Genomic DNA, 22,826 nt, shown 5'->3' on the forward strand with positions numbered 1-22,826 from the left:
TTTTTTGGTAATACATATTTTTGATTTAAAAAATAATATATAATTGTTGGCTTAAATATTTTATTTGACCAAAACACGTTGCGTAATCTGTAAGACTGTAAAATGAAAATAAAAACAATTAATACACTATATTAAACGATTTTTGAAGACAACTGCACTACACGATAATCGGATGTATCCAGTATCCGATATAGACACGTGTAGTTACGTTAAAAGTTAACACGATTACAAACAACACTTTTATTGAGAAGTAAAAAATATCGTTACCTTTGTATAACTCTGTTTTTCATAGATCAATTTGTGACGACAACGCATTTCGCGTATGGCATCACTCCGTTGTATAATGAACTAGAACAACTCTTCTCGACCACTGAATCGCTAACGGATGTACCTACTATGGTCTTGCATATCGAATGCAAGAAAATCTTTAATTGTGAATTCGTGATTTGGGTGAAAGTCCGAGAATCATACATGGTACCACTTGTCTATGAAACACAAAAAAATCATAACGGTTAGGTACAGATAGTAGTGTAATAAAGTACATACATAGTACGTAAAATTTAATATCGTCTCATTTAACGGCATTCTCGGGGAGAGTGGATGAATTTACTGGGGTAAACCAATTATGGGCCTTGAATTTTCCAAATTTAATATTTTAAATAATATAATTATAATTAGGTATAATAAGTATATACATTGTTGTAGTGTAAACAATTGTTTAAAATAAAAAAAATCAATATTTATTTTAGCCTTCAGTCATGGTTTGATTTTTTATGCATACATTTTTTTACTTACTTAACTATTTAACCGTTTTTGAATGAATTACATTTACACCTACTGGTTAGTAATTATGACTTTTAAATATTATCCCTTCCCTATGGGAATTCCGGAAAACGCTACTACCTACTTTATTTTCATTTATTATACTCTAATTTCATTTTACTAACCATTAACACCAAATTCGTCTCTATTGATTTGTTATAAGTATACTCATTGTCGCTGGATTTACCATTCGGCGACGAAACTGTGTAAATGGTGTTCACACCACTCGCTCCTGAAAAAATAACACATTATAACCACTAAAAATTATTGTTTCTTCTACTTAACAGGTTATATCATATATATTGTATGTATATAATGAACATGTATATATACATATACACACACACACACACACAATATAATATCATAATTATTATGTTACTACTTAAACACGAAAGATACTCACCGAATATTCCATCATCCGAATTATCACTCAAATTGATGGGAGCAATCAGATAAAAGGAAATGCCTTGTTTCGTATAGCATGACGTTACGTAGTTGAACGTATACTGAGATACCTGTAGTACAAAATGGTATACTTTTGATCGATTATCGTAATATTTTACTTAAGTACTTACGCCTATAATGGGACTTTGGGCATCGTATAGAGATTGTGCTACGGACAAGACGACTTTAATAGCATTCGCTCTGTACGGATAGTCGGCCGAAAGTTTGTACGCTTTGTCTTTTGAATTTTGACCTGAAAGTAAAATCATAAATATATTTGTGCCGCAGTCCGATACTCCGATAAAGTCATATCTCTTTCATACATTCTCATCGATTTAACGTATTATTATACAGCCTCAATTTATTTACCACAGGTTTACTCAGAGCCGTGCCGTGGGGGGGGGCTAGGGGGCATACGCCCCGGACGCATGGCTTAAAGGGGGTGCCAAAAAAAAATTGAAATGCATAATGATAAATAAAATAGCGGGCGAATATTTTTAATTTTGCCCTGGGCGACAAATCTTAACGGTACGGCTCTGGATGTACTTAACATTTTAATTATTTAAACGAAGACTTATATACAGTATGTTATTAAATATGGGTATATGGTGGAAATAATTGTATTAGTCTAACTAAGTACGTATACAAAAAAAAATTTCGGGGGGTTTACGAAATATAGCAATACAAATTGTGCCGCAACATAATAAAACAATTTTTTTTTGGGGGGGGGGATTGAACTCTTTTGTATAAGCCCTTGAGTATAACTATGTATCTGTGTGTCATCGCGTATATAATATATTATCCATATATTTTTTTCGATAACAATTTAAAATAAATTATATTCTTAATTAGAGTCCAAAAATAACATAATATATATTACGCATCTTACCCATAACTTTTTTAAACGAATAAATCAACTGAGATTGCAGACTACTTGTTTCTACGTCATCGTCAGTAGTGGTAGTCTGAGCGTCTGATGTCCATTCCGGCATGTTACTCATTATTTTTGTATAGCCAGTATCATCATTAGTTGCATACATATGCACTTCAGAATCTGTACTTTTTCCAGAGTACCCAACAATAATAAATTTGACGTCACTAAAATTTAGAACAATAATTTAGTAAATTTAAAGTTGTTTTTAAATGATTCTCATTATAGTTAATTCGTTTTACTTAGTTTATTTGCTAAATACTTATTAGTTGCAGCTTATAAATTAATTATTTTATGAAAATTGAAAAAGTATACACGTAAAATAAAGTTTTACACGAGAAATATTAAATTAATTTTGGAGATGTCGGAAATAGACCCACAACGGTGAATGGTGGTGTAAAAAAATATCTTATCGGAGACGGTTAAACGTCATGTAGTGATTTTAATAATTTTACGATTGAAAAAATAAATATTAACATAGGTACGACATACATACATTTACATAACACTTTTTTGACAAAAACGTTGAAATACTTCAATAACTTACCAGGGGTATATATATTATAGTAACAATATTTATCACACTTTTACTAACTTAATACGTGATGCCTATACGCTGTATAATCAATACGTTGGTAACTCATTACCTATTATAAGTTGAATATATTTCAACTCGAATCACACAATACAGTGTGAAGGCACATAACGCCTTGTCGCCTTATGTTATAACATTATTATAATCATATTTACTTTATTCCTTTACTGTTAAAATTGCTTGTAAGTTTTTTCATGAAAGGATTCAACATTTTCGAAAATGTTTGTTCAATTTCTACGGTCTCTTCGAACAAAATCATTACATCTGCTACGTCATTTGGTTCAGATATTTGGACATTCGTCGTCGCATCTATCGTTCTTTCGTGTATCGATGTCGTTACTATATTATAAGTAAAAAAAATGACATTGATAATTTAAGACACACGTATCTACAAGTGTATTATTATAAACACCTATAATTTCTATAATTATTAAAACCACAGAGTACCTATCATCTAGATTATTATTTATGAGACGCTCACTAAAATACACTAAGTTTTATTATTATATTGATACTGTATACACCATACACTATACATATGAATGTTTAGATTAATATTAATTGAAAACCAGCGTCATAAATGACTAATTTTGATTATGAATAAAAGGCATCCGACTAGGTTGAAATATTTATTGCAATATCGCAGTGTCACAGCATGCATGTAAACAAATGATTATATTGAAATATTTTTATATTTACCACGAGAAAAAATATGTATCTTTTGCTTTACCTAATAAGTATCTACACTAAAGTAAAAATTATACTAGATGCTCAATAATTTTAATACACACTTTTTAAGAACAAATGTTAGGTACATTAATAAGGACCACGATGTACTTGAAAATACTTACTGCACATATCTGGAATATCACAATTTGACATAAAGTTTTGTCTGGCCGTGCTTACGAAAGCTTTTGCCACTAAACAAGCCTTATCCAAACTATCTTGCTCAGATGTAGCTGAAGAAACGATTTGGTTGCAAATCGTTCTATACGCTGTTGGTGAAATTGCTTGGAAAAACGGTCTAAGTACAAAAAAAAATTGTATGTAATTATCACATACGTTTCTATTACCTGCAGTAAGTAATTAACTATATTAATTTATGAATTATATATCTACTTTAAAGAAGATTTTCCAGAAAACAAACTGGAACATAGTGGTTGATCGGTTTGTAGTAAATCGATATTAGTCGGTTCGGTGTTTCCAGATTGTCCGTACGCCGACAAAAACGATGCCATGTCATTGGATAACTATTATAAAAATAAAATTTCAAATAATACAAATTTAACGTTTGATTTTTTTTTTTTAATCATATTTTACTTCTCCGTTAGGAAGGTTGAAATCAAATTTAGGTTCTTGATACATTGATCCTAGTAAACCACGCACTTGACCATAATAGTATCCATTAATAAATACTTGAATAATGTTGAAATCCAAAGTGCATTTAATACTGACACCAACAGCAATGTCGATTTCAAAGTAATAAACATCCTTCCAGGTTTTTAAATTGTCATTGATAAGTGGAAAATCAGCATCTTTACCATTTACAGTGATCTGTTAATATTATTTAAAATTAGAAACTAAAATTTGATCATCATTAAGATTTAAGAATCTATATATTGTTAATAAAAACTAATAATATTACAAATAGCAATAAAAAAAGATTAATCTCGGGCGTGATGAGAAAAAAAATATTCATTAATTTAATTTGAGCTAGGTATTTGTACACAAGACTGATTAGATATTAAATAATATTTCATTAAATAAAAATGTTGATTTGAACGTTGTTTAATATATAATTTAAAAAAAAATAATGTTTCCGTGTATTATATTCTGTTTAGTATTTACCTATTATGTTATTTATGTAAATTGGTGACAGCAGTATTTTATATACAAGGTTAATAATTATTCTTTTACTTACACTTCCTCCAGGAAGTAGTTCATATGTTTCGCCATTATAGGTTGAAATCGATAATTTTATTAAAATGTTATTCTCGTAATAGGCAAGTATTGAAAATTTATTGTTTACATAATCTTCAGCCAACGTATAACATCCAGTATTTGGCATAAAGCTGTAGGGTTGACCATTGTATGTGATTATATTGGTGGAGTCAATAATAACACTTTGTACTGTACGAACGACAAAATATATGAAGTGTGAGTTAATAATTTTGAGTACATTTTAAAAACCAATTTGTATACATTACCATCGTACGGTGGTATTAAATTCGATGGATTCGCATATTTATGATACAACTGCATATTATATTCATTGAATTCGAATAATAAAGGTTTATCACTGGTTGGATATGGGAATGTGTTCGGTGAGGCTATGTGAAGAATAGTCTGGCCAAAGTTAGTAAGTTTACGTAATGCATTATAAATATTCATTGCTCTTTCATGATCCACGTAATTGGAGAAATCAAATATCATTGACTTCACAACTATAAGTCCTTTATTCCTTAGGGTTATTATATCTCTCTGGCTCACCGGTATATCATGAATGACCTAATATACGATTAAATTAAAATTATAAATATAAATTGCATACATATAATATAGCTATATACACATAATACTTACATTATTTATATAATTATCTAAAGCTTTGATAAAACTAGCAAAATCTATAGTTGGAGCTGACTTTTCTAGTTCTTGCAAATATTTATGTATTTCCTCCCATAATTTTTCTTTGAAAGGATATGATTTTAACTATAAATAATAATCATTATAAAATATATGAATACAATCATAGATTTTATTTTAGTCTTAGAATATTTTACTTCTTCAATTTTATCTTGTAACTGGTCATAAATCGATAAACTCTTGATATAATCTTCTGCTAAGTCTTTAATGTTATTTATTTTATCTTCAAGTCCCTCGATTGCTTTCATAAGTTTATCCATAATACCTAATTAAGAAAACAAACAGAATATAATTAATTTTTGAGTCTTCATACGAATTATCTGTGATGAGGCACAGTTTGTTGTACATTTAATTAAATTAAAAACTATATGGTTTAAAGTGAAATCATAAAGTAAATAATAATTTTTAATATTATGTACCAACTAATTTTGATTATAAATTATTATTAAACCAATAAACAACACATTTTTAAAATAAATTCACTCAATAAAAAATATCTTACTATCATAGTACTCTTTAACCGAACGAGGTTCTGATGATTGCATATCATTCATTGGTTCATCAGTATATAGATTTAACTGTCTTAATATGTCACGTATAGTAAGCTTCACTTGGTCGATTAATTCATCAATATCACGCGCCAATTTATTCATGAGTATGTTTGCTTGTTCTGAATAATACTTGTATATTTTCTTTAAATAAATTTCCATTTGTCTATTTAAATATCTAATCGAGTCTCTGAAGTAGTGGCCGTTTTGATCAATAAAATCAATAACATCGGAAAATACGGCTTCTATGGTATTTTGTCTATAAGCAGATAAAATACATTAATTTACCTATAAAATGTATTATACTATATTTTTTCAAATTTACATCAACATTGGTACTTTTTGTAAATAATCATCATCCAATACTTCTTGAAGTATTTGTTTAAACTCGTCGCACGTATAATTTACCAATGCACGATATTGTGGTTGAGCTTTTCTTGCTTCATAGAAGCGTACTTTACGCTGTTGTTTGGCAACATCAATTATATTTTTTATATTACTGTGTACATTTATAAATATTTCAATAAATTGTCCCTTTAATGATTGCTAGAATATAAGAATTGTATAATTACTTATTAAATAAAAATATTATAGAATAAAAAAAAACGATTCTGAGCCAAAATGGTTTGTTAGTCTAAGTATATTTCATTTATTCATTGTATGTATATTTATATTGCTTCAATAGTAATTTATTTTTCAATCATTTATTATTAGTAAATATTAATACGATTGGTTGAATTAATGTTTCTGGATAATATATTTATATCATATATTATTGGTACTAACTTTTTAATCAATACAAAATCACTATATAATAATAAAAATAAAAAATAGGCAATAGTTTAAAATGAATTTAAATATTTTTTAAATATGTAATTACAAAACGTGTACCTAGTACCTACAGTAAAATACAATAATATATGTAAAAGTTTAAGTCCCCATGTATATTTTTAAATTAGAACAAAATGACTAAAAATCATTCTTCGTTTAAACATAAGATTTTGTCAACATTTGAACTTCAAACGCTTATAAAAAAAAGATCGTTCTTATGATGTATTTATAATATTTTTAATCAATTACTTAAAGGAAAACTTGTGTAGCATTTTCCATTTTTGGAAAATCCTAATTTTTTTTTTTATCAATATTTAAAAAAATAAATCAAACAACTATAAATAACTTAATATTAGTTCAAATATTTTTAAAATTGTATATAGCTTTATATAAATGTTAATATAATTAATAGTCTTAATTGTTAAGAAATCATTTATTTTTCACTCTTAACCCCCTAAGTACCTATTAGATTCAATTACCTACTAATAAAAATATTGAAGTTGAAAATTGAAAAATCGTTACTGTTCCAAAACAAAAAATACAAAAAAAAAATAATAAAAAATATAAAATATAATTGTAACATCCATAAAATGATTATTCCGCGTAGTTTTAAAAAAAAAATCTATAACGTATATTATATGTACATACCCAAATTTCATTAGTTTGTTCTGTACTCAAATGGTTATTTGTTTCCCACCAATTTTCTTCGTTTAACGATTTTTTAACGTATCCCACAGGTATAACGTCATTGCCATTGTTTTGAACACGAGTAGCACTAATAACGGCCGATTCATCCATAACAATAGAACCGTCGACCATCAGCTGTTCGTGACTTCCCTTTTTATCTAATAAAGATATACATAATTTACATTCAGAATGAATTATCTCATCTTAAGGTAGTACATACCTTCCCATCCCATTATGAATTTGAAACTTGGATTTGCGGTTAGCGACAATTCAAAGGAATATGGACGTTCATTGTAATGTATGTTTGAACGTGTATTCAAAACTCCGTCTTTGACCATAATTGACGAATCGACATCGATCACGGCAATATCAAAAATATTAATCTATATACAAAAAAATAAAATTAATATTCATAAGCTATTTCTTAGTAATACAAATAAAGGAATACAAACTTTATTAGTAAATCCTTTAGGCACTAATTCAAAATGTAGTTGAATAGGTTTAACAGTATTATTCGAGTCAACGAAACGTACATCTAAATATTTTCCCCATTTTTCACTTGAAATATATAAAGAATCTTTTACAGCATAATCCAATTTCATACCCTAAATAAAAAAAATAGTACGGTATTATTATATGACAATTATTATTTCAAACGTAAAAATTAATATAGCTTAATATGCTTACATCGCTTTCAGCTTCTAAAGAGGCAGAATATAAAACTCCACTATCTTGAATGTCTCTATTCAAACTAGTATGAAGTTTTAATGTTTGCTTTGTAGAAGAGAAAATGTCAAGTTCTAATAGTATATTCAAAGGATTTTCCCAACTCTTTAACATCTGAACATCGGTTTTGACACCCATTTCCTAAAATATTTAATATTTCATTGGTTTTTTAAATTTTTATACGTAGGTATGAATTAAGTTACTATAATTTCTTTATATATTTGGTAAAAAGTTGTAAGAACAATGATTTTCATTTTTTACCTACATTAAATTAATTTTTTTTATGTTACCTTATTATTAAATAATGGCACATATATTTTTATGTCACTGGCTGCAGAAAGTCCATCCTCAAGTGAATAATGACTATTTATTGACAAGGAGCTTTCAGAATTTGAGTCTTCTTTATAGTCTAACCAAAGTTGTCCCTCATAATTCAAATTATATCCTCCTTTTATATGGTCTAAGCTATAATGCGCTAAACCTCTTATTTCTCGCTGCTTATACAAAAACTTGAATGCTAAAAAATAATATTATTTTCAGTAAAATATAATGTTTATAAATTTAGAAAATGTATAAGATCCAACCTGTTTTTTCATAGTTTGTAAACCATTTAAGTTCATACGAGTCAGTTAAAACGTCTGATGAATAAATTTGAAGAGTATGGTCTTCATCTAATGAGTAATTACCAAATTTTATATAAGATCTAAATTCTAATACATTTTGGTCATCATTAGTCAAATAATGGAAAATACTCGGGGAATTTACTTTAAATATTAAATTATAAGACCAGTCGTATAAACCTAAAATAAAATAATTATTTTTACTATTCATAAATATTTTTTATTATTATTATTATTAATCTATACTTATTATATCATATTCTAAGTTCATATTTATGTTTTGTTCTTCATCATCTATTTTGTGTATTTGTCTATAGTTAAGCGCGCGGTTAGTGACTTGCAAAAGTTTTTGGTATAGAATTTGCTGATTATTTTGTTCCAGTGCAATTTTGTACGCGATCTAGAAGAATATAATAATGTTTAAATTATGTCTAGATAGAACTAGTCGTTATAAATACTTGTTTTCCAGTAGAGTATTGTTCATCAATGTAATTTTTGTACATTATTTCAAAACTAATAGGTTTGACATTCTGTGATTTATCGGGAATACTCTCTCCAGATACATAAAATTCATCATCGTTTAGTGTTAATTTATACTTGAACCTTTTATAATTATTCATTCAGAATTATTTATCTTATATAATAATAAAATGTCAAAATACTTACTTTTCAGATAATAAAACTTCATTATTAGATATGTAGCGAACTGAAGCGAATCCACCATCTTCAATTTCGGGGTCAGGTTTACTCTTTACTGATAATCGGACATTTACCAAATGTGCTAATGGAAAATCAATGTTTCCATTCATGTGAATTTGACGTCCATTTAAAAGTATTTTTCCAGTTGCATTCAAATAGTTTGAATTTTGATCACCAGGCCATAAGACCTGTAAAGTAAAAAGTTATAATTTATTTATTTTTTAAAGTACCTATTCTCTTTCATTCTCTCTTTATCTTCAAAAATAATCGGTCGAATGTTTTGGTAAATATTAAAACATACATTTGTATCGATTGCATACGTGTTTCTTGCTTCTAACCAACCATGTACTATCATATAAGACTTATATTCAGGATTGGGTGAATCGTAGTTAATATTAAAAGCAATATCATCTGTTAAAACATTCATATCGATCGTAAATGTGGAACCATCGTGGATATCATAATGAAGAGTATACTTGTAAAAATTATCCGTAAACTAAATAAAAAAAAAAATAAAAAAATTAAAATGTAGAGCAATATATTAAAAGTAGTCTGTTTAATATTAATAAGATAAAAGAAGTATATGCCAACCTGTTGTTCTGTATTAATATGATATTTTCCAAATGTTTGCGGATATTCTGAATTAAATTCAAAATAACTACCTTTTTTATTCTTATTTTGAACATATTTAAAATCTCTATATCCAGTATTTGATGAGTCCGAAACAAGAGAATTTTCTAAAATTCCACGAATAAATAGTCCTGTATCTTCAGTTATCGGCAGAACAGTGATATTACCTTTGAACATGATAGCATATAGTTAATAAAAGCACAACCATTTATTCCATAAAACTGCTTACCATTAAATGCCAAATCGAGAACATTGGAAGCCGAAATGTTTCCGTGTATTGTGGGTTCATTGTTTTCAATTAGTATGTCACAATTTGCTTCTAAATAATCATCATCCAAGCGGATATAATGATTACTTAAGAATACATATGGTGCTTCAATGTGAAGTTCATGGGATGTGAGTAAATTTAAAGTCTTAACTTTGCGTAGTAAAGCTATGAATTTGGAAGTTGGTTTATTATCATAGCTTTCATCAGTTTCTAATTGCTGATTGGCTTGTTCGTTTCTAGTCATATCTAAATGTAAGTTCATTTTGAAAATCGGATAATCTCCACTAAGAAGTCCCTTCATATTAATAGTAAGACTATTAGCAGTTAAACTAACATCCCCTGATATTTCATTATTTTCAAAAGTAAACGACCCTTGTAAAGAATGTCTGCTCTTTGTAGTAACAACAGCAATGTCTCTTAAAGTTAATTTCGTTGGATAATTACTTTCAGGATTCGTATTATGTTTCACGAGAACGTACCCTTCTATGTCAAACACAGGTAAAAGATGATGTCTGTGTTTTTTAGTGCTTACTTCTGTAGAGTATTTAGCTTCGAATATTGGTGAATATTTTATTGTTTCAGCATCCACTGTTTCACATTTTACTCCAGCATTAAAAATGTGCTGGGAACCATCAATATATTTAACTTCTATGGTTTTTTGTTCGTCAGAATTAACTAATGTACCTTGCAGAATTTTTTTAGTGAATGGAGTTTTAAACTCTGCTAATATTTTTTTATGTGCTTTAGTATCATAAACGACAACTAACTCCAAACCACGTTTGATGTTTGCATCCGGTGTAACAAATATGAACTTAATATATTTTAGGATTGGTGCTATGAAATAATTATAATAAATTATTAATTGGTTGATGAACGAATAACTGATAATTATATATTATAAGTACACTTACAGTTAAAGTCGTAATTTCCTTTCACAACATATTTAGTTAAATTTTCATCAACTTTCAAAATTTTTAAAGAAAATGACGATGGACCTGAAAATGGTAGTAAAGATTTTAATTCTCCATTCCACGGACAATCATAATTAATGTAAAACGATAACCCTGAAGTATCCTTAAATTTATCAAATGTTCTTGTATATGATTTCCTAGAAATGAAATTGTTAACATCTATGTATTTTTAAATAAATATTTTATTGTATTTTCCGCAAATATATTACGTTTCAACATCTGTAGACGAAAGAGGTATTTCAATCGATTGACTTCCCTTTTCTTGTACTATTGAATAAGCTCCAGATTTTATAGTCAGTATATCCATGACATCCAAAGGAAGTCCATAAACCATTTGGAAACCTCGATTTTGAACCATCTCTAACGAAAAATCAGATCCTGTAGAAGTATGGAGTGAGGACGATACTTTATATCCGACATCAACAGTATATCCATCGATTGTCAATAAAGAGTTAAAATCAAGTGAACCACTGAAAATAATTGTTATAAATTCATCAGCTATAATTCATAACAATCAATTAGATATCAATTATATAATATATATATCTTATTTAATTTTTTAGTCCAATTCTTAAAATGAGCAAATTAATTTCATGATATAATATGAACTAAACAACAGCCGCGAGCCGTCTTAAATTTGTTAATAATAATAATCACAGTGGTGCACATAATATTGGTTAACTAGTTAAGTTGAATTGTTTGGATCATAAATATCATAGTTTTAATGAAAACTGCGAACATTTTATTGATTTATTCATAAATGAAAATCACTCTCAAATTTGATAGAAAGGTTAATTTCACAAATATTAAATGTAGTCATGAGTTAGATTTAAGATAGATATGATATGCTAAAGTATTTGGCTAATATTATATAATAAGATACATTTGTATGTTTATTATAACAAGTCTTGAATACGTACCTAGGTATAAGTTTGAGTGCAAAATTTGAATTTTCCGGATGTTTAAAATAACTTTCTAAGTCGAACGTAGTAGCTATATCAAATTTAATAGCTGAGGTAGCTTGGATTTTTAAGGATACTGGAAGTCCGGAACATGTTGCGTACTTATTTTCGAAATCGACGATTGGTATTTGTTTCCTTATATTCAGCTAAACATATGTTTGATTATTTAATGGTAAAATAGATATTTAACTTAAAAAAACTTTAAAATAATTATTTACTTCTATGCTCTTTTTTTCAGTTATAGAATTATCAAAATTTTTAAGTATAACATCAATTATATGTTGATAAGTAATTTGACATTCATTTCCTTGGAATGTAAACCAACCAAGATCGTTTCCGAATAATTTCAGTGCAATATCAATATACATTTTTTTCATTTCTTCTTCAGGAATATTTTCACAATCCTGCAAAAGCAGTAATTAATATAATTTTTATCCATAATAAATATTACACACTTATTCTGGTAGGTATATATTTATACTATATAACGTTTAGCAGAAAATTTTAAAGTTTTTTTTAAAGAAATCTTTTTAAAATCTAACTATTTTATGTTTGATCATAATTTATAATATTTATGGTAAATGGTTAGATACTTAAAAATACAATTTTATATAATGCCTAGATAATATATGGTTCGTGAAAAAAGGCATTGAACACGTGACCGAATAAAGATTTAAAAAATAAAAATGTTTGAATTAATAATTATAAGAGTATACTGATATATTACCTATAAATGACTTACTTGTTTAGAATACGATTCAGAATCTACGCTATTCTTAGCATAATTTATTGCCTGAGTTACATAATTTTTAACATCATCAAAAGTAGATCCTTTACTTTTTGCAAAATATCCTTCGGGTCCAAATAGTTTTTCCAGTAGTGGTTCCAAATTTTCAAAACGAACATCAATCTAAATTATAATGAGAATTAGTTATTATAATGAATTATATTTTTATATATTTAGTATTATAATATTTACATTAAAAACATCATATTTACGTCCAAACATGTACGTTTTAAGTGATGCAGAAGAAGACCGTGCCAAAAATGTTCTTTTTAAAAAAATATATGATTAATTATAGAACTTTCAAATGAAGTTAATAGTTATACTGTAATAGGTATAATGTTGTATTACTTATAAGAATAAATAACTTCTCCGTCCAACAAAAATCCACTATGTAGTAAAGGACATTGATAGTAATACTCCAATTTCTGCGAGTAACGTAAAATATCATTGAGTGGTTTTTTTGATGACTTAGTCATAATGCCTTCATAAAATTGTTTTTGGTCTAGTTTATCTTCGTCTGCGGTAGTCTGCAAGTTACTCAAGTAGCTGAGTAAGTAAGCTCGGACTAAAATGAAAACAATTATTATAACCGTAATTATATTAATTTTTTAAATATTATTAATATAAACGTATTACAATTAAAAAAAATATTAAGCATTTATGAGTTATTTTTACATATTATAGGATAAATATAAGTTTATTAAGTTTTAACCATTTGCAAACTCACATTTTTCTGTGGTCATAGTAATGGATTCTCGCATTCTATTTATGTTAATTGGTAAAAATAATGTACTTAATTGTTATGTGCATATATATATCATTATGGACTAAAAAGTTTAGCATAATATAAAAAAGTAAGTAATATTAATTATCGGTTGTTTTATATTATCTTAAAAATGAACTAAATTAAAATTAAATCTAAAACAATAATGTTCGATCAAATGATTAAATCGGTTTTTTTATTTATCTTACTTTGAAGTTGGGTGTTTTTGTCATCTAATACATCTTTTATAACAGATGCTTTAGAGTTGGTTGGATTAATGGCAAATACTTTGAACGCTAAAATACGTAGTTCGGAATCCTCCAAGGTATCGGTAAAAATGTTTTCACAAGCTTTCTCCACCTAAATATAAAATGTAATTAACTATAAAGATTTAAAATTTCCGATTTTATTACTTATAGATAAAATATTGTTGTCGAAATCAATCAAATAATTATACCTACCTTAATTTGCTAACATAATTAACTTACGATATAGGTGTATTTGACTCATGAAAAGGGGTGGAATAAATTTAATTTACTGTGATATTTTAACGCATATGGACGATGGACCACGATTTAAATCTATAACATATGCGTACCTTTGAATTTTTAGCATAGATTTTAAGCATAGCTAATGATGCTGCTTTAATCCTTTGAATAGTATTTTTATCCATAGTAATCTGAATAATCAAATCTTCTAGATCATTATTTATATATTGAACATAGCCGATACTTCTTAGACTAGCAATAATTAAATCTTCGTCGTTAGCTGATAATGAACCATAACCCACTTTCTTTAACGGATTTCCCAGATTATTTAAAGTATTTGCTACTTCAGGACTATTAAAATCTTGAGTGTCTTGTAGGTATTGTCTTAACAAAGCGCCAACTCCAAGATAGCCCTCTTTTAGAGCTCTGTCACTGAGCAAGCTCTATAAATAATAATAACATTTTTACGATTTCAGTTTTATTTTTAACAATAATACGCAAGTGAAATATAAAAAATATTTAAATAGATTTACTGATGCTTTGACCACTGCCTCTTTGGTGGGATTTTTCGCGTTTGCCAAGTTATTAAACCAAGAAATAGTTAATGAATCGCTTAATTGTTGACTATCTATGAGTTCTACAGCAGCTTCAATAGATTCACCACTATTAGCAGCTATTAGTGCATCTATGAAAATGTCCCTACAAGAGTATTTTTAACGTGTTACAATAGTGATTTAAACATATTAATTTTATTTTAAATAATATATTAAATCATATGTATTTTTTAAAATTTTATCAACATACTCCGCTACGTTGTTATCCTCAAATCCATCGCTACCGCTCTTTATCATCTGGAATGTAGAAAGTATGTCGTCCTTCTTTGCCACTTTTAATAATTGTATTAAATTTGAAAAACTATTAGCACCGTCCATGTCGACTATTGGCTCGAGTTTAGTCAAAGCCAATTTGGTTGCAGCAATTAACGCGTCCACATCTGCCAATCCAATCATTGCAGTTGGGTTTTCAAACATAATAGATCGGCTTTTTGACAGACGGCTTAAATCAGCTAAAAGAAAAAACAAAAACGTTATACAATAATATATGCTTAACGTATTAATGTACGTTTGTGTCTTGTGTATGTACTATGTATACGTATGTGTTTGTGCATGTACGTGTGTATGTGTGTGTGTGTGTGTACGTGTGTAAGTATTAAAAAGTGAAAATAGGAATATAAAGATAATTTTTCTTACGAGGGCGAAACGTTGACATTTTTGCTAATTGAATGGTCATGGAAACCATGATTTTAGTTACTACATCTATTGCACTAAGCGGTTGATAGAGGAAAGTCTCTTTGTTGGCGACCGATACTAATGTGGACTCTTTTATTTTGATTTCAGAACTTTGAACTGCTGTTGAGAACGGAGAATCTTTATAAATCTGTATAAGAACATTTAAAACAAATTATTTAATAAATCAATAACTTAACTTTGTAATGTGTTAATTGTATAGGTTGTATTTTATATATGTAATAAATTGTATTCTGACCGGATACGATTGTGTCGATGACAATCCTAATAAATTTATTTTGTCGTGTCCTGTACATTGTGTGAGATCTTTATCCTTCGTTATTGTAAATTGCGAGTCCGACGATGTCCATGGATAGTATGTAGTATTGCACGTCCCTTGAATATCAGTCTATAATATAATATTAATTATGATTACTGAATCATACATGCTTGTTATAATAAAGATAATTCATAGAACAAAAATAGGTACCTCAAAAAGATCTTTTTGATTTTCTTGTACCGAGGACACTTGCAATGCTGATAGAATTGCTCGTTTGAAATTCAACGAGGCGGTAGAATCACGTGGTAATGAACAGAAATTCTGACCGATTTTTCCGTTATTATAAGAAAACAGAATTGGATTGCCTTCTAGTTCCTTTAAGTCGCCTTTACCATAAGTCTATGCCAAAATATAAAACAATTACTCGTGATGATTCTGCAGTTTCGCGAAAAATAATACTCGTGGCATATGAAAATAAGCTAACCTTCGATCCTCCTTGAGTTATTTCAATTTGCTTAACATAAAGGATGGCGCCACATTTTTGTGTCCCGATGATATTGGCTCTTCCTTTGATCGATACTTCTGATATACCCTCATTGGTGCCGGTCGGAGCGATAATAGTGGTCTTACCGCTGAACATATACACATATTTTCTATTCTCGTCAAACAATACATTGCCATTTGAAATTCCTAAAAGTTCATTTTATAGTTTATTTTTCACTACCAATCCGCCGACGTTATATGCGGTGACTATGATAGAGTAATATAAAGCATATTTCGATAAGTTTACGAACCTTCAGTACATTCTGTGGAACATATTGCACTTTCTTCGTAATCCGTCGTAATTTCACTTTGCAAAGGAACTGAATATGAACAAAATTAACTTATCTTAATTTCAATTATTCTACGTATAAGACATTAATGAGTTTATATTTTTATATATTTTAATTTTATGCTACATTCAACTTCGTGAACGATAAAATACAGCTTACAATTAAATAATAACTTGGAAAAATTGGTTTACAAAATATGTCGGTTAAAGAACATTACTAAAGGTAAAACAACTAAAAGATGAAGGAAAAAAACGGCGTATAAAAATTGTTTTTCGGGGTACGTGTGTTAAATATTGCTATATTAATCGCTGACCATTCAATTTTCTGTGGACTAAATCTAGATTGGTTGCTGTACCTATTTATGTGTATGCACATATTCATTTATATAAAATTATCTATTTATTATAAAATAAAAAAACCGTTTGTAAATCGAGTTAGTATTTTAAATAAGTACTTTGTTTTGTATTCAATACTTATGGTCTATAGGTATTTGTAATAGTTTTAATTTATTTTTTCGAAAAAATATGCAATGGATTTTTATTCAACGTGAGCGGAGTGATCATAACAAAAAAAGAACCAGCATGGCGGACTATAATTTTGAAAATATAATCATGTTTTTAAAGAGAATAAACAATTATTTAATAAATAAATTTACATTACCTACTATATAGTATGTAAACTATTATGTTAGTAACAAAACTACAAGGTAATAATCAAAAGTAACTGAATAGTATTTGAAATATTTTAAGGAAAAAGTATTTAAGTAAAATAATTTTTTTTTGAAAATTCTTTACAACACCGAGTTTACTACAAATAAAAACTGAATATACAATTATTTATATATCAACAAATAAATATCTATTTTTATTTTTTAATTTAATTAAATTGTTTATTTCAAATTATAATATTTTGTTCTAGTTTTATAAACTTCGAACCCCAATTGTTTTCAAATAATTTTGAAATATAATATTATAAACACACGAATATTTGTAATATCTACTAAGTAGATTCTAATTGTATTTTTGAAAATGTTCGATATTTAAAAATCTGATCAATTTAACTGAATATTAAATAAGTATGTCACTCGTATTTTATACTAACCAGATCTGTCGCAAGAAAACCATGGACGTAATTTTACTTTGGTAATGATTTGTACACGCAATTCGAAAATGCCTATATATATACTAATAATATGTACATGTACTAACATAATATGTACATTAAATTTAAAAATTTTAATATATCTACTACATTATTATTCAGCCTGAATATTAATAATTATAAGATAAGTATATTATAATAAATGTATAAATAAGGTACCTAATGGAAACAGCAATAAAGAATGATTATTAATTTAAACAATACACGTGCCATAGATAATTTTAAAATATTTTAAGTTAATTTTATTTTATTTATTAACAAAAATTCAATCATATTATTGAATTATAGGTAAAACTTACTTGAATGTCTTGACAAAGCTAATCCTACTGTTAGTGCTAGTAGGAATAACTTTATTAAGGTTTTCATGATTACTCAAGAATGTTTTTAACCAAATTGGTTCTCGTAATTTTATGGTTTCACATGGATCAAGCAAATAAATGATACGACCTTTTCTTTCCTAAAAACAAGAAGTCAATTTTAAAATGGCATCCACACCAACGATAAGCTGATAATACTTGTCGATAAAAGTAATATTTAGTTAAGTTTGTAATTTTACAACATTTTCTAGTCGGATTGATTAAAAATATGTATGGACCACAACATCTTTTGTTTGGTTTTATTCATGGTAATGGCAAGGTATCATTAAATAATATTTTTATTTTACCATAAATATAAAACGATTTTTCATTTAAACGTATACATAAAAATGATATATAAGTATTTGGGTACTCAAATTTCAGATTAATTTTAAAGACTGAAAATATCACACTAAAAGATATAGCACTATAACAATAGGTACAGTACGTCAGTACGACAGTACCTACTTAAATAATATTGGAAAATTAAAGTATTTGTGGTGGAAATACTGGAAATGTTTTCCAATTATTTAAATAAATGACAAACAACCAAAGGCATATTTAGGTAGTAGGCATATAGGATGAATTACTTAATAGTTAATACTAATATAGGTAATTTAAATTGTTTTCGTTTATTAAACATAGACAAATATACTTTGAGAATAGATAAGTATAGTTAAAAAAGTATAAAGATGGATTATCATTTAGTGTACACTACTGTACAGCGTTCATATTGAGTTTTCAAAAATAAATTGTATATTTATGTTTTGTTTAAGATAAATTATAAATCATTAGTAAACACATTTACTTACCTTTTAAAATATAAAAAAATCACACACAATTAATGCTTTAATTATATAAAATATTAACAACAAAATTATAGTTTAGATTATTATCGAAAAATAAAACAGCTAGTATAACAAACTGGTTAGATCCACATGCACTAGTGTCATAATTTTGCCATTTTGAGCTTTTTATACGACAATTTTATGACAAATGAATGTCTAGCGCATGATCTAGAATTGATTTTGACGGGAAAATATTATGCGTCCGCATAAAATAAAATAATTTGAAATTATAAATTAGCAAAATCTACAACAACAAAAAACAATACATTAAACAAATACATTCAAATTCAGTATGATGCACGTATTATTTATAAATTTCCTATTTTCATTCATTTATTCGTACTTATACAGAGTGTCCCGCGAGGATTTACCCATTGCGATATCTCCTGAAATAATGGAGATATCATAATTCTGGTTTTTTAATAAGATTCACAGGATTAAGAACTACAAATATTTTATATTTTAATTTATTTTTATGTTTTGGTAAAAAATTTAATAAAATAAAAAAATACATTTTTTAACTTTTCTACCAAAACATAAAAATAAATTAAAATATAAAATATTTGTAGTTCTTGTTCCTGTGAATCATATTAAAAAAACAGAATTATGATATCTCCATTATTTCAGAAAATATCGCAATGGGCAAATTCTCGCGGAACACTCTGTATAGTTTTAAATAAATAGTCATATTCTAGATTAAACATGGAGGATAATTTACAGGGTTCTGACGAAATATCTTAAAAAGAACAACATAACCATTTATATTCTTTGCGTGATTTATTCACAAGGCCTTATATTTTTTTATAAAAATGTGTTATGAAAGTTATTTTTTTTTTATATATTTTTATTGACTGTTAAATATTTTTTTTTTAATAGTACCTATGTTTAATTATTATTTTCGTCAATTAATAAACAAAACACCAATAACAATATTTTCATTATATATATGTAAAAAAGTAATGATCATAAAATAACATGTACCTAAATGTAAATTACATGTGTCGTCATTTTTTTGAGAAGGGGGGTATTTTTCGGGTCCCTCGCCACCCCTCATTGAATCCACCACTGAATACGACAAACGATTATGAACGGAAACGGTCTTTAACCCATAATACCAAGTGATATGTTTATTTGATACATTCATTAGTCATTTATTTTATTAAATATGTAGTATATTATAATAATATATAATATATTCATTTATATCATGGCATATAATAGAAAGTTATACAACGCAAAATGTAATAACATCTTTCTGTAAATACCGTACAACAGTAAAAATAGAGAATATTTTAAAATAAAGAAAAAATGTTTTTGCGTATTATAAAATGCATAGTAATATAAAATACAGGACTGTTTAAGTTCCCACGAATAATATTTTTAAATTACAACAAAATAATTAACATAATATCAATATTTATATCGTTTAAATAAGTTACGTCGTCCGAATTGGAACTTAAAATGTCTATAAAAAGTTATTGTTCTTATACATTTTTTAGATTTCATGTTTTCTGTATGAAGTACTTATAAAGAATTTTGTATCAAAGTTTCAAAACTTAAATTTAAAAGCAAACATTTTTATGCATTTTTAACTACAAATAAGTTTGCAAAATTTTGCAAATTTGACGAATTTTGTAAAATTCTAATTTCAAATACATCAACGAAAAAATTGATACCTATGTATTTTAAATATTTTTATACAGATATAAGAATAATTTTTTGGGATTTTGTATCATATTTTCAAGAATTTTGACCCAGCGAACAATTTTTAATCGACATTTATAAAACAAAACGGAAAATTTCCCATACCTATTAGTATTTCAAAAAGAGTTGAACAATTTTGATAATAAAAATGATAACATAAACGTTTGGTAAAAATGTCAAATATATAATATTATTTATTTATTTTTTTTGTAACAGAAAATTATTTGAGGAGAAATAATTATTTTACGGGCCAATATCGAATGTTGTAAGTATTCAAACTTGAAATACTCATGAAAAAATTTGGCTTTCCGAAGAATTGTTTTTCGTGTGTATATTAAAAACCATAAATAAAGAATCTTGTATAAAATTTTTAATTTTTAGGTTTAAAAACAAATATTTTTATGAATTTCTTACTACAAAATAATTTAATAATTTTCGCAAATTGTATATATTTATTTAAAAAAAATAAACACTGCGAATTTTTATGTTTAATCTCTTTAAATTACAAACTAGATTCAATTTTATATTCAAAACCACCCCCATTTTTGAAAATCCAAGCATTTTATCAATTATCATGTACTCATACACAAAAAAAAACTTGATCAAGTCAATACATTGATTGCTTATTTCAGAATACAAATATATCATGTGAAATATACTTAAGTGAAATAAAATAATAACCAGTCTTTGCTCAGAATTACTTTTTATATACAATGATAAAGTAATGAATTTAAATTTAATACATCAATTACAGTGAGTCAATCAACATCAATCATACGCAGAGCTTTATTTTACTTGATTATTTTGAGAAGTACTAAAAAATTATTACTTTTAAAATTTGACTCTATAAAGAACCCACTATATCCTACTAAAAACTTAAAGTTAAAAGTTGAAAGCATTTATACTACTCCAAAATTTGATGAATTAAATTCACACACAGAGATCATTATAAAATAAATACTTTCATCACTCTGATCTGAACCTAAAAAATAATTAATAAACATTCTTTTTTCAGTCTATGGATTGTGCAGTATTTTAGAAACATAAAAATTATTGTGTTATTTGGATTTAGAAAGAGAAAATAATTAGTTTTTTTTTTTATTAAGAGTGCATACAGTATGCAAATTATATGTATAACAAAATTATTTAAATCTTTAAATATGCTTTTATATGAAAATAAAATTTGGTCAACAAAATCCTTTAATTTATAACTTCAACATTTCAAACCCTCATGAACATATAAACTCAGTTTGAACATTTAAATGCATTTAATTCTGATTTCTAGTAATAATATATTATACATAACATATTGATAAATTAATATTTTATTTAATAAAAATTATCAATTAATATTTGTTAATTCAATTTGTACAATATATTGTACACACACTAATGCTCAAATAAAAATTTAATTTCAATAAATCATAATATTCAAATAATAACATGATAATAAAAATTTTTTTTTAGGTACTTAGTCAATTTTATTTTTCAAAATAATTTTGAGGTAACATTTGCAAATTACAGAAATGTTTCAACAAAACAAAATATTAATAACTAATACTAAGAAAATGAATCACCCCTTGTTGAAAAATACACAATTAAATAATATGGTGCTACTAAAAACAATAATAAATAATAATTAAAATTATAAGTATACAATCTTGAGATATGGAAATAATATTCTAAATAACATACATAATTTAGATAATAATAATTATCTAATTCAATTTAATACACTAATATTGTGTATTTCAGTATACAGCCGTTATGAAAAAAAAATAAATAAAAAAAAAAATACAATCATAGATTGTACATAATCTAACTTTTAAGTCCCCCTCCTTTAAAAACAAAACAAGAACAATAAATACTGTAGTTGCGGAAGGATACAAAAATACTTTTCAAAAGCAATTAAATACAAATTCTAAATGCATAAAGTA

At 26.6% G+C, this 22,826-nt stretch overlaps 1 protein-coding gene across 1 annotated transcript; it reads right to left on the bottom strand.

Annotated features, from left to right (window-relative positions):
• Nucleotides 1–19,276, bottom strand: LOC113555268 (apolipophorins). Its single transcript, XM_026959682.1, has 46 exons — nucleotides 19,150–19,276; nucleotides 18,281–18,438; nucleotides 16,782–16,850; nucleotides 16,472–16,677; nucleotides 16,198–16,386; nucleotides 15,967–16,116; nucleotides 15,672–15,858; nucleotides 15,226–15,487; nucleotides 14,955–15,120; nucleotides 14,532–14,864; nucleotides 14,143–14,293; nucleotides 13,519–13,735; nucleotides 13,363–13,435; nucleotides 13,126–13,293; nucleotides 12,602–12,787; nucleotides 12,342–12,529; nucleotides 11,631–11,891; nucleotides 11,362–11,558; nucleotides 10,412–11,284; nucleotides 10,144–10,349; nucleotides 9,854–10,048; nucleotides 9,520–9,740; nucleotides 9,312–9,456; nucleotides 9,100–9,253; nucleotides 8,818–9,033; nucleotides 8,524–8,750; nucleotides 8,195–8,374; nucleotides 7,960–8,112; nucleotides 7,728–7,890; nucleotides 7,469–7,665; nucleotides 6,315–6,535; nucleotides 5,944–6,248; nucleotides 5,579–5,706; nucleotides 5,379–5,507; nucleotides 5,003–5,303; nucleotides 4,717–4,925; nucleotides 4,116–4,349; nucleotides 3,915–4,045; nucleotides 3,647–3,819; nucleotides 2,951–3,134; nucleotides 2,159–2,367; nucleotides 1,401–1,522; nucleotides 1,229–1,340; nucleotides 948–1,054; nucleotides 268–485; nucleotides 1–95 (listed from the first exon to the last, which is right to left on the bottom strand). Exons 2-45 carry the CDS (start codon nucleotides 18,345–18,347, stop codon nucleotides 294–296), a joined length of 8,757 nt encoding a protein of 2,918 aa, XP_026815483.1. The 5' UTR covers nucleotides 18,348–18,438; nucleotides 19,150–19,276; the 3' UTR covers nucleotides 1–95; nucleotides 268–293.
• Between the last annotated feature and the right edge of the window lie 3,550 nt (nucleotides 19,277–22,826).

This window comes from Rhopalosiphum maidis, chromosome 1 (genome assembly GCF_003676215.2).
Source record: "Rhopalosiphum maidis isolate BTI-1 chromosome 1, ASM367621v3, whole genome shotgun sequence".
NCBI classification, from domain to species: domain Eukaryota; kingdom Metazoa; phylum Arthropoda; class Insecta; order Hemiptera; family Aphididae; genus Rhopalosiphum; species Rhopalosiphum maidis.